Genomic DNA, 13,885 nt, shown 5'->3' on the forward strand with positions numbered 1-13,885 from the left:
ATATTCCTTGTGCCTGGTATGCAGATATTTTTTGTGGCTCCAGTTTTTGGAAAGCTAAGAAAATCCTGAGGGGGAAACTAATCTCTGTCATCTTGCGCCCTCCCACTTTCTGTCTGTGGCTCTCATAGAATATTGATGAGTAAAGCTTTCCATTGTAGATGGCATGCAGACTTTTTCTTAGCAAGTGGTGGCTTTTTTGATTTAGCGTGAGAAAACCATACTTTGGCCCCTCACACCTTTCCACATGGTAGTGTAGTATTTTTCTTCTTTGCTGCTCCCCCATTATAAGTCACAGATGCTGCCACATAAAAAGTTGCTGCATTCTCTAATTCTCATTTCCAAAGCTGTCATTTTAATATTACTCAGGAAATTATATTTAACAGGCGCATTGTAGGATTCAGAGCCCAACTTGACTTTCAGATCACAAGTGATTGAATACGAATAAGTACTTGAGGGTCATAACTTGATGTGCTCATGCTATACAGAAGCATCAAAGTGAGATATCTCTGAATGCTAAGCAGGCTACAAGATACAGTATGGTTTTCTATCTCAGTATCCGTTCTGTGCAGCCTGGCTCCCTTCTGGTTTTGAAAGTGTAATAGTAATACTTCTGTTATTCAGGGCATTTGGAGATAGCTATGGGGAGTGAGTGATTTGTATCTGCCTGTTTTTGATGCAACTATTTTGACCTTGCTGTGTGGTTGGTGTTTTGTTTTTGTTTTGTTTTTTTGTCTTTCTTACTTTTATTGTGGAGCTTAGTATTATACTTATTCTGTATTGTAAACCACTTTAGAAACCCTAATAAGATGCAAAGGTGGCGTTTAAATTTTAAAATAAATATGTATTGGGATACGCTGCCCATGTAAAATGGGACTGTTTCAGTTCTGATCATTAGAACTCTATTCTGTTTCCTTTTCACAGTAAGCATGTAGCCTGTCCTTGACCTGTTGCAGAGGAATGGCCTTGCTTTTTATAAAATCATAAATCTCTGCAAAATTCTCAGTTTCTGAAGTGTTCTGTTATGTCTCTTTTCTTTCAGGTCATGAGGGAGGACAGCATGTCTGGCAATAAGAACACCAACCTTCAAGATGCTGCTGGCAGGTATAGGCACTGAGGGTGAATTGTGCTGAGGGATTCAGGTATAACTGCGCTCATGGCAGTGTGGGCAGTTTGCTTCAGTTACTCTGTGAATCAAGAAGCCACATGGGAAAGGTTCCCATAAAATTGGAATTAGCTAGTAGTTTAGAAAGACTACTATTTCTGTTGTTATCATGAATGCTTAATTTACAAGTAGGCTTGACTGCTTGTCCCTTGAATTTATGAACCCAATGAAAGTGCTTAGCCCTTTAAAGAGAGAGAGAGAGAGATTACTTTTCCTCATTACTAGATTGGGAACCTGATAGAGGGAGGATATCACCACCTGGTCTGCAGATCAAATGCAAGTATATGGAGGGTAGAGGAATTCCCATGGCTTAGTGTCACTTCTTGGCCGCCCTTCTGAGAGAGGCAGAAAAGGAATTAGTTTCAGTGCACTGGTGTGTGATGTAAATGCCATGGGAAGTCCTGGCACCAGCAACTCTTGGCTTCCCGCAGGCTAAGGATTTGCAAAGATTTCTGTCTGCTAAATTGGTACTAGATTGGGTGCATAAGATCATAAGGTGGAAAGAGAGGTGGAATTCTGCAATTCTCTAATCTTGCACAGCTCCAGTGTAGAATTCAGTATCCTGAGAATGTTTAGTTTTAAAATACTCTGTTTCTATCCACTCAGGCCTTGGGGATCTGTTTGAATGCATGTAGGCAATTATATGAGTGTGGCATTTTTATTCCACCTTGCATAGAAAGCTGCCTTATACCAAAACACAGTGTTTTCCTGTGTAGCCTAGTATTAACCTATTGTGATTTAACAGCAGCTGCCCAGGGTCTCAGGCTGAGATACCTCCCTTGCTATTGGATTCTTCTAGCTGGAGATGTCAGGAATTCAACCAGAAATCACCTCTATGTGCTCCCACCACTGAGCTGTAGTTTCTCTAAGATGTTCAGGGCGGTGCTACCTTTATTGTCAGAACAACCCCTGAGGCAGGCTAGGCCAAGCACGTGTGACTGGCCCAGGGCCACACAGGCAGCTTTGTCACCAAGAGGAGATGTGAGCTTGGTTTTCCCTGGTCATAATTGAATGCTGCTCAACTCTGCTATACGTATAGCTCTTTCGAATGTGTGATCTTTCCCTCTGTTGTCTAGCAGAAGCGTAAAAAATGACACAAAATAAATTTGTTCCTGGTATATTTATATACAGTCAACTTTATTTCATTTGCTCATACTTCTCCCAGCTTCTAGCAGAATTATGCTTTATTGAAATCGGCATTGCACTAAAGCCTTGGGCGCATGGTTGAAAATAGCCTAAAGCAGTGTTTCCCAAATATGGGTCTCCAGCTGCTTTTAGACTACAACTCCCATCATCCCTGACCACTGGTCCTGCCTAGCTAGGAATGTAGGGAGTTGCAGTCCCAACAACAGCTGGAGACCCAAGTTTGAGAAGCACTGGCCTACACCTTGGCTTTTTATTGCTAATGCAAAGGTTTGTTCGCTGGAGAATAGTGGCAAAGGTGGTGTGATTTATATATATGAGATCTTAGAATTCCTGTGACATGCTCATAGTCAAACTTTTGGGTCTGGTTTGTTCAGGAGCATTCTTCTGTCTGGAAAAGTTCAGAACAGCCCTCTGAGAGCCCACAGCCCCGTGTTCCAGGAGTCGAGAGAGAGGCTGAAAATGATTCCTATCTCCAATGCCTTCATTCCGTAAGTCCTCTGGGAAGGGAGTATTCTTAAGGCAGGGAAACAGCAGGAAGATTGCATAGAGATTAAGTCTAGGAAAGAATAAAACAGCTCAGCATTTGAGTGGCTCACTCAGTTAATCCTAGCAATTTCTAGCCAGGTTAGTCATTTTGCTTGTCTGCCAGAAGCCCAGGAACAATTAGTATGGTTTATTTATTCACAGTCTAAACAATCAATACCAGAGGAACAGAACTCAACCTCTTAGTGGAGTGCTTCCTCTGGGACACTGTTGCGGTCCATCCAGCCCCATAACAGTGTTACCATCCTATTTATAACACAAAATCAATACGAGAAATAATTTTTAAAGGCATTATAAATTCAGTTTTGCATTTCTTCACAGCCTTTTCAGTTGTGGCACCCAGAATTTGGAGCAACCTTCCATCACTGTATGCTTTAAGAAAAACAATGAAAATAGTTTTATTTCTGTGAGTTTTTTCTGGGAAATTGTTCTTTTTCATGGATTCCACCACATCTACTGCTCTGAAATTTGATTGTAGCTACTCCTGGATTTTTGTTTATTAGCCACCTTTATTCAGAAAATTGGATAAAAAGCCTTAGGAATAAAGTAAAATCTTAAACTCCCTCAGCTTTCTGAAGAGGACCAGTATTGTTTCAGCTGTAGCCCTGCACTACTTAGTAAAGGGCAATATCTAAAGATAAAAGATTGTGGTGGTGTGCTTCAGGGCATATTAGAATTGCTTCATTCTAGCTGCATCATTGCTTACTTCCATGGAAACCAATATGCTAATGAAGAGTCTTCGTATCTTTACTAATTGAGTTCTCTCATACATTCACTGAATACTCTTCTCATGGCTTATGGTTGAAATTATAACCAACTCTGCTGTGTCCCTAATTTGCTCATTTTTTTTGTTTTGTTTTGTTTCTAAACCATTAGTCCTTTATTTAATAACATGGTCCTTGCTGAGTTTGCAAAAGGCAAAGGGTTCCTCTCTGTCCTCCCCTTCCTCCTGCCTTTTTACTGAGTGATACAAATTTTTACACCCTGTAAACCAAAGAACGGTCACATCTGAGGTTTCACTGCTGGGAGGAAAAGAATCATTTGCGCATAAGAAGGAATGAAATGATTGAATGCGAGAGAATGTAAAAATACAGTATCAGTTAAGACAGTTGTATGAAACCACGGCGATTATCAGTCTTTTCATGACTTCATATGTTAAATAGATCTCTGAAAGCATTGTTGCCATATAGATTGTCCTTTTTGCATGTGCCTGAGAGTGGACAGAGCTTTTGGCATCCACTTATCTGGCCATTACTTGGATTCCTGTAAAGGAGTGTGTGCTGAATACTCTGGAATAATGTCTTTTTGCAGCCATCTGTCCACAGCACAATGCATTTTAGGGGGCTTGCCTTAGGCAGCAGGTGCTAAGATGCTGTCGTTCACATGACAAAAGACTTCAAAGGCACCCTTTGCTCCCAGGCAATAATCTTTTCTTTGCCATGAGGCACAGTGATCATTTGTCATGTCTTCAGATTGTTTGTGAAGAGCAACACTGGTTATTTTGCACATGCTGTGCATGATGGTGGACGTGTTTTCATCTTGCAGGAATGAATTAAATGAGGATAATGCTGCCTCTAGCCCTGAGGATTCTTTGAGTCCTCCTAATCTGGCTCCTACAGAGGAGGCTGCTATTGTAAAGGTATGTTGTATCATTGTGGGGACTAGTGGGTTTTCCTGCGCGAGTCAGTTACAATTGCAGCACAGAAGAGTAGGGGCTGCATACAAAACACTTAGTTGTGCATTGAAACATGCAGCAACATTCCTTTTCTAACGGCAGTGTTTCTTGATTCACGCAGAGACTTTGGCTTTGTTCAGGTATACCACTTATCCATAGCTAAACATTACTGTGTGTATGAACTGTATGCACTCTCCTTCTCGTCTCTCTCTTATTCAGGGAAAGCCGCAAGAAGATTGGGTGCGTCTACTTCTGCTTCTAGCTAACTGCAGGTTATTATGTATGAAATCCGGGACATACCATGGTTTGTGTTATCTATGGTTTATTGAAACAAGTCAACTTCAGATTGTAGCAGTTTTGACTTACTTGTTTCAGTAAACCACAGCACTAATCATCGAAGTTCCAATCTCCTCCTCTTGGCTGTGCCAAGGGAAGAGGGTTCAAGCCCAATGCTCATGCAAGAAACTCATAAGAACATAAGAAGAGCCTGCTGGATCAGACCAAAGTCCCATCTAGTCCAGCATTCTGTTCTTACAGTGGCCACCCATATGTGTATCAGCAGCCCACAAGCAGGAATGTAGCATAACAGCACTCTCTACACTTGCAATCCCCAGCAAAGAGAGGCATATTGTATTCTGACAGTGGAGATGGAAACAATAGCTATTGTGGCTATTAACCATTGGTACCTTTATCCTCCAGTGATTTACCAAAACGTTTTAAGCCATCCAAGTTGGCGGCCATCTCTTCCTCTTGTGGGAGCAGATTCCATAGTTTAGTTGTGCACTGCGTGATGTTTAAAATTACGGACAAACTAGGATTTTGAAAGCCTTCCATAAAAGTCACTATTCTCTCAAACTGAAGAGCTTGTGTATAGGAAACCTTCTTTACATGTGGTTTGAGCTTCCCATTGCCTGCAGTTTAGGGTAGCAACAGTGGGATTCTTTGCTACTGTATTTTATTGTTTCAATGGCATAATGAAAAGTGTATTCTTGTATACCAAACCAACATATAAGAGGAAAAGATTCACAAACTTCATCCTCACAACTTGCAGCTTTTTCAAAAGTGGATGAGATAGTAGCGGGGGAAACCAGCAGTTCCACCCGGTGACAGATTGTAATTTAATTAACTTGTGTTTTGCAGAACTCTCCAGAGGACTTAGAGATTTTGTTAACATCACAGGCAGAGAATCTAATTGACTTTACAGAAGCCATGCCTCGGGTAAGAGTGGAAATTAAATGGAACTCAATGATTTCATTGTGCTGTTGATAATTTTAGAAGGAAAACATGATTGATTTATGCTTCCATCATTTGCACACAAGGCATCTGTAGTTCCAGTTGATACTTGTCTAAGCTGGTTTCTCATGTAATAATTCTCTTCTAAGTGAGCCTTTGGGCTAGTTGAGTTACATTAGAATCCTGTACTACATGTGCATGCAAGCAAAATTCTGGACTGCCTGCAAGTCCTGCCTAGGCAGTAATTTTTTTCCTGCCAGCCCATGACCCTCCTTTCTTACTGGTATCTTTAAAACCTTCCTTTGTGCCAAACAAGTATCTGACAGAACAAAATGCCTACACGTGGTGAATGTTAAGAGAGCCGTTGAGAATTACATTACATGCAAACCAATGGAAGGAATGAGTCGCACTGCAGCTAGGTGGTTTTGGAATAATTTTCTGATAAGAGCTTGCTTCATTTTAAGAAATCTGGTACAACTATTCTGTGATTAGTACTTAGAGTAGAACCCACTCTCCTGATTCTCCGTGAGTGGAGAAACAAGCCACCTGTCTGCTCTCTTGGCTTCCCTGGGCTCCTTTGGAGAATAGGGTGCCACCATTCATTCATTCATTCATTCATTTCCTTTTCCGCTATGGATTCCACCATGGTTAGTCTCTTCAATCTCAGTGATATATAGAGAACACGGCTACCTCTTGGGATAGCCTTTCATCTAGCCCTAGGCGTTTTGAGGAGGGGGTACCAGTGATACTGCCTGTGCTGCTGTTCAGCTATGTGATCTCTTTGATGTAATGAGGTGATATAAGAGAGGGGAGAGCAGTGGAGAGCCTCAGGAGAGCAATAGCCAAACACTTCCTATGTCTTTCTGTGTTTCTAATATCATTTTTGCTTCTGGGTTTTAGGTGTCTTCACCACCAACAGTTTTGCCCAGGTGGTTGGTGCCAGTAAGTATATTCACTAATTCTTAAAAGTGACATATATGCTTTTAGTTTTAAGCATGCATTCAGGTGATTGTTTTAAAAATAACTCACGTCTAACCAATAGTAACAGTAACTGAACAGTATAAGAAGTGTGCATGCACACGAAAGCTCATACCAAGAACTGACTTAGTTGGTCTTTAAGGTGCTACTGGAAGGATTTTTTTTGTTTTGACTATGGCAGACCAACACGGCTACCTATCTGTAACTGAACAGTATATTTTAACCTGAATCGTGGAAGTCCCTTTTAAAAAAAGAAAAGGCTTTACTATGGTTCTGTGCAATAAATTTCTCAAAACCCATCACTTATATTGCATAGCACTGAAGAGTAAAAACTGCTTTTGCCATTCTCGTTTCATCAGTGTTTCCTTTTAGTGTTTGTGACAGTTATGGTGCCTTGGGAGCCTAGCTCTACTCCAAAGCAGCTGTGCTGTCTCTATATTCAGGGTTTTCCTTCTAAAGTAGATGCTAGGGCAGTGGCAGGCAAGAGACAGGGACATTTCATCATCATGAGAGGACAACATCTGATGATATGGGCAGCTCCTCTTACTCATCTTCACGATGCTGTCTTCTTCAGTGACCAGAAATAACCCTTCCTGGCAAGTTCAGTATTTCCTTCCCCTGCCCTCCACCCTTGCAAATTGCCTCCATGACTTTTGTCATCCAGAGTTTGGAAATAAGCCCAGCTGGGAAAACAAAAACAAGGTTGGGGCACTTAGCCTTCTTCTAGCCCATCGGTTCACCTCTGTAAGCATCTCCTTGTAACTGCAGTATCTTGACAAACACATTTTTGGGACCATGTACTTGAGGAAATACATGGACCAGGTTGCTTTGTGTGACTTTACTGACCTTCCTTTGGTTTTTGTTCTGTAGAGCGGACTGGTTTCCAATGGGCCTTTAGGGAATGATGTTGCCTTAGCTCTTAAGGCAGTGAAAGGCAGCACTGAGGCACTGACCATCTCTGCTGGCTCACCACCTCCACTTTACTTGCCCGAAATCATGCCCAGGTAAGTCTTTTCTCCTTGCTCCTACATTGGGTTAAGGGAATGCTATGCTACTTGAATTCTAATTTGAATTTTATTTTATTCCATGTTGGGGGGGGGGGGTTACTAGTCCAGTTCTCCTATTAAGCACTGGGAAGCACAATAATATGTTGCAATTCACTATTCTTTTACCAAGCGACTTTTACCAGTGGCTTTCTGTCAGTCTTTGGGGCTCAAATTTGTCAGTCTATGTAACTGCTGCTGCATTTCAAAGAAATGCATGTACTACTGGGGCATTTTGTCAGAAGTGAGCATTGTAGGCATTCCGCTTATCAGCATATGCACTTCACTGCAGATACTAGTAAAGTTTTATCAATGTTGGCTGTATGTAGCAAAGATGATTCTACTAATAGCGGACAGCTCTTAATTTGATCATTACAATATTTACCCTTGGTGTTTCCCATGTAAAATAACACTGCATTGGCTCTGATAGATATGAATTACCTTACCTCGTTTGGAATTGTTTCCTCTCCCATCAGATTATTGAATTGGCTGAGTTCATTCAGTTGCAGGACTCTTCTGAGTAGGACCCTCCCCTTAAATCTCCCACACAGATTGTGTGTTGCTTTCATTTCAGCCCTGCTGCAGAAGATGTTACAACAAGGCCGAAATGTTTACTTACCACTGAACTCTGAGCTTTGACAGAGTCTCATCTTCCTAGCATCTGCAACGTGCTCCTGGAATGGACTTAACCTGGAATTGACCCATGCTCAGACCATGGTTAAAGCAAAATGCCTGGCAGTTTTACTGTGGATTCATGCAACTGGAAATCTAGTATGAAGAGCTGCTGGGAAGCCTGAGCACCTTTTGTAAAGTACACTGGAACACATTCTGACGCGTAATGAAATCTGCAAGGTTTCCATCCATAGCAGTGCTTTTGTCTATAAAGCTCTTTACTGCTTTAGGGGTGTAAATAAAGTCATCACTGTGATGAACGAGTTAGTAATGGGGAGGATAGGAACTTCTAAGGCCACCTGCTGGTTGTTGCTATAAAAAGCATGTAGTGCTAATGGTGTTTTTATAGAGCAAGCTCTTCTTTCTTAACATCTCCTTTGAATCTTCTTTTGTACTGATATCTGTCAAATGTTCTTGGCCTTAATCCACTTTCTAGACTTTGCACTTTTGCTCACCATGTATGAAAGAAACTGAATATGCAGCACCTCGATAGGTTACCCAACTGGCAGGTTCTGCTCTCTCTAGTCAAAGAGGCAAAGCAATTTTCTACCAAACACTTTTAGGCTACCATAGTGTGTGAGTGTAACTGTTCCACATTTTGTCCCATTCTCTATAACATGTGTCTAAAATACTGCTAGTGTGTAAACTTCTGCTGAAGAAGAGCTTCAGAATGGAAAGGCATGTTCCCTTGCAGCTTTTCACTGGCTTCTGTTTGGAAAGTTCCTTCCAACGAAACTGAAAATTGTTTTAAGGTATGTTCTATGAACTTGTCAATAGCTGATTTCTGTACTATAAGTACAGACTAATTAGAATTACTGCCTTTTTCCTATGTTCCACTACATTTTTTTTTCTTCAAATGAGGTTGCAATTGGCAGGTTTTACATCTTGATTTTCTAGTCTTGTTCAGACACATTCCAGTAGTTCACCTATCTTCTTCAAATTAGACCAAATTAGACTGGACATTTAGTGAAAGAGTCTCCCTCAGTATATTGAAGTGCTAATAGTTTTGGACCAGTGGGGAAATCTTTTTCTACTACAAACTCAGGGAAATTGCTGTTCATTGGTGGAACTATGTGAATCCCAAGTTTAACTCATGCTTAGCATTTTTTTTTTTTTTTTTTTTTTTTTTTTTTTTTGTGGACCAGTTTCTCCATGGGCATTGAGAGCGAACAATAAAACTTGGTAGGACACAGTTATTGGTTAGGACACGATTCTATTGTTAATGTTCAAAAAATAACTTTCTTTTGGTTTTCAAAAAAGACAAAAAATGTAGAAATGTGATCATCTTTATCTTCCCAAAATGGCTCTCAACTTGCTGCCCAGTTGGAAGGGTAGGTTAAAAGAATTGGAGCAAGTTCTCTAAACTTGATTTATTTAGTGTTGTATCTGTTTCAAGAAGCCATTTTATGGTGCAAGAAACCTTCCTTATTTTGGGGGTGGGTTGACACAGGCTAATGAACCAATATACTATGAACAGCTTGATCACCCTTCCCTTTCCCCATTCTTTACTTGTTAATTGCTGCTTTTGAAATAAGAGCAGTTGCAATGCTTTTTATGTGTAGCATTGTGAGGACCAAGTTTCATGTTTAAAGTAGGCTCTGAGTGTAGATCTGAACATTTCACCTTTACCAGTAGCTGAACTCCTATGTGCAAGATGCATCAGATTAGCATTTGCCTTTGAGATATCCTTCATTACTATCAGCAAACTGGAGAGGAAACTGCCTAAACTATTTCAAACAATCTGGAGGTAAAATCCAAATCACCTCATGAATTTTATCAGTAATTTTAACAGAAGTGTGTATTTTAGATGCTACAGTAATTATTTTTTAATATACCCCCGATTACAAGAGAGTGGAAGTAGAAGAAAGGTTAATCAACGGTTTGCTATCTAGAATGTTAGTGAAACTTCATTGAGTTTCCTAGATTGCAGGTATAGCTAGTTTCTAAAATGTTGCATGTTAGGGTTGTTAGAGAATGATTACTTAACAACAAAATTTATGTTACTCTGTGTGATTTAGAGTCCTATGCAAGCCAAGCCAAAAACAAAGGAAAAATGGAGACATGCTCAGATGTAAGAAATTGTTCTCATTTCCACTACTGTAAAATTCTGAGTTACTAGAAAGTCTTAGACTGCAATATTGCTGACCACTATAGCTATCAAATGTATTTTAAAAAATATATAGCCAAAATTGATTTATTCATTTGACTGATGGAGGAATACTGTGCAAGACACAGATCTCACGATCTATATTTATATTTTATTTAACGGAGAACCTACATGTCTTGCAAAGTAGACAGTCTTTTTCCTAGAAACAAATGCCTATTCCTGTTCACAGTAAGAAACTGGGTGTGGTATATAGCCCTTGTTATTGCCATGCAGTTCATGATGAGATGTCATCAGTATTCAATGGTTGCGTTGTACAAAAGAAATAATGCTTATTGTGTCATGCAAACACTGTCATATGAAAGGTGCAGTTATCACAGAGGGAACTCAGTCTTTCATAAATGCAATATGTGTCAGTGGAGATAAGCAGTAAAGTTGCTCACCTGAACATTTGGCTATAAGACACTGGCTTTAGGGGTTAATTAAGGTTGACGGCATATTTGCAGATTAATGTTACCTGATGTTAGAAGGATTGTGCTGGTTGAGAGCAACCACAATATTGAGAAATGCTTGGAAAGTAGCTTTCGTTCTGCCTATTGCAGGGGTGTGGAACCTGGTGCCCTTTAGATGTTGCTGGACTACAAGTGAGACATCTGAAGAGCCACAAATTCCCCAACCCTGACCCAATGCGTGTAGAATTGTACTTTTGTTTACAGCAACTGCTCATAAACTAGTTTATGGGCTGACCATGCTTAGAGTTCATACATTTACCAAATGGCAATCCTATCTACATGCTAAAGGAATAAGTGCCAGCCTTGACCTCCAGCTCCCCAAACCAGTAATGTGTGAAGCAACAGCTTTAGATGGAGTCCTATACATGTGTAAAGCCAATGGAGAATCATGCCTCTGTGTAGAGTCTGTAAACCACACATCTTGTATGTTACAGTACATGCACAGTAGAGTTTGTAAGGAAGCTCACTCCTATCTATCTATCTATCTATCTATCTATCTATCTATCTGGTGAGCTAGACCTTGTGTTTCACTAGTGATTATGGCTATTTTGTTCTCTGGTGCAAACACTGAATAGCAACAGTCATCCTCCTGGAGCAAAATGTTCAACTTTTTTCTAACTGTGAAATTGATGGACCTGGGGGAGGTATGGCATTCCGCATTCATCAGAGAATAGGGAGCATTCTACTGCAGCACCCCCAGCAGAAAGGTTTGGTGACTGATTTGTTTATCCTCTTACTTCCCTCAACTGGACAAACTTACTTTAAAGTATGTAAGATTTATTATTTTGAGTTAGAGTATTTTGTTTGTTTTTTAAAAAATCACACCCACTAACTGCTGTATTTGTAATTCTTTTTAAATGATGTAGAGCTTGACACTAGCTCTGAGTATAACTTATTTGTTTTTTTAAGTATTATATATAAGGAACACTGTGTTTCATGGTAACATATATAAACTGTGCTATACAATAACTGCACTGAACTGAACATCTGTATATGGGAACTGTGATTTGTAGTCCACTTGGAATCAGTCACAAACTGTTGTAGTTTATTTCTAAATATAACACAACTGTGCAAAATGCCTGCCTCTACCTGTTTTTCTTTTACAATAATTTTGCAACGTGCAGACAATCTGCTTCATTCCTGCATTTTTGCCTGTCCCTGGCAGCCCCCCTTGTCTTGGATGAAGTTCTGTGTTTCTCATACAGAACTGACAATGCACTATTTTCTGCTGACCTCTCATATGAATGATAGCAAGTAATAGTTGCACCCAAGGAGAGAGGCTCAGTTTTAAGATTTCTACCCACAATTTTGTCTGGAAAGTGAATTAATTGACTTACTGACCTAGAATTAGGCCTTAAATTTTATTCCAGAATCCAAATGCTTCTTAGATCAACAGATTTGACCTCCACTTCATTCTAAGGGGGTACATTGCATCTAAAAAGTGTTTTACACAGTTGCTACGGGCAAGGTGCCACATTAAGTCTAAATCAAATGGTGACTAATAACCAGCCATATTACCAACAGTTTAATATTTTTGTCATTATTGTCCAACTTTAAATCCTTCATCAATCATGCATTTCTTCTCAGATACAAACAGCATACATACAAAAAATGATGCTTATATAGTTTAATCACAAAAACATAGTAATATAATTGTATGTAGTTTTATCACAAAAAATAAATGTCAAAGTCTAAAAATATAAAAATAAGATCACTTATAAAGCTCACTGTGTGCTGTTTAGTGGCAGCTAAACTTTTAAAGACAATTTGAAGAGCAGCACTTCTGAAACTGATAAGGCATATGGCAGGCTTTTACAATAGCTATGTACTTTGCAATCTTGTTTTCTGGCAAATGTCATGAAAGGTTAACTTCAAGGGACCATTTTCCATCTCTGATTGAGCACAGCAGATTTCAAGATTCACTGGTGGGAATGGCCAGACAACAAAAATATCCTTCCTTGGGGACCAGCAAAGTACTGTGATAGTCCCAAACAAGCACCAAAATTGGTTTTCAGCATAATATTCAGTTACTATAGAATCATAGAATTGTAGAGTTGGAAGGGACCACAAGGGTCATGCAATCCAACCCCTTGCAATGCAGGAACATATATACCCCAGTGTGGGGCTCAAACCCTAGACCCTGAGATGGTGAGTCACATACAGCCCCAGCTGTGGCATGCACGGACCCCTTCTGCGATTAGTTTTGAAAAAAGCTAGGAGGAGATTATCTCATTTCCCCACCTAAACTCCAGGTAGATCACATCTTCCAATAGACTGGCAGAAGGGGGGGACACCCCCCCCCTCACCCAAAGCCTAGCTACTGGAGAAGGATGGAGTGAGTGTATGCACATCTGTGCACTCTGCCCATTTACCCTTCCCTTGCTGAGGGAGAAGCCTGCTTATCTTAACTACAGGGGAATTAAGTTAATTTTGGTTCTTTTTCTATGAGTCTTTCTATAGAGATGATGGGGTGATGTAGATTCAAGTGGTATGGCAAATCAGCTAAGAACTAAGTTGTCCACTGGTTTAAACATGTCCTTATGTACACCTCTAAAGCAGTGGTTCCAAAACATTTTCTCATGGACCACTTGAAGGTTGCTGAGAGTCTTGGTAGACTGATTAAGGATTGTGTAGCAACTGTAATGTGCTAGGCTGGCTGCAGTATGATTTTTAATTGTATTTTTATTGTTCCTTTTGTTTTCTCTATATTGTATTCCAATTCATATGCCATAGATTTCAAATTATAATTCACTAAGAATACAATATAAGGCATTAAAGAAACAATTAAAAATCAACACGGCTATTGACGTTCCATCT

At 39.9% G+C, this 13,885-nt stretch overlaps 1 protein-coding gene across 1 annotated transcript in view; it reads left to right on the forward strand.

Moving 5' to 3' along the window:
• The window catches only part of EPB41L5 (erythrocyte membrane protein band 4.1 like 5), a 56,191-nt gene extending 44,047 nt beyond the window's left edge, over positions 1–12,144 (forward strand). Inside the window, exons 20-26 of the mRNA XM_081885636.1 lie at positions 1,040–1,101; positions 2,683–2,796; positions 4,397–4,490; positions 5,667–5,744; positions 6,660–6,701; positions 7,608–7,741; positions 8,355–12,144. Of these exons, the coding sequence (XP_081741762.1) occupies positions 1,040–1,101; positions 2,683–2,796; positions 4,397–4,490; positions 5,667–5,744; positions 6,660–6,701; positions 7,608–7,741; positions 8,355–8,412 (582 nt within the window). The 3' untranslated portion in view covers positions 8,413–12,144. The remainder of the gene's footprint in view (positions 1–1,039; positions 1,102–2,682; positions 2,797–4,396; positions 4,491–5,666; positions 5,745–6,659; positions 6,702–7,607; positions 7,742–8,354) is intronic.
• The last annotated feature ends 1,741 nt before the right edge of the window (positions 12,145–13,885 follow it).

The sequence above is a fragment of the Podarcis melisellensis genome, assembly GCF_964234715.1.
Source record: "Podarcis melisellensis genome assembly, chromosome: 1".
NCBI lineage: Eukaryota > Metazoa > Chordata > Lepidosauria > Squamata > Lacertidae > Podarcis > Podarcis melisellensis.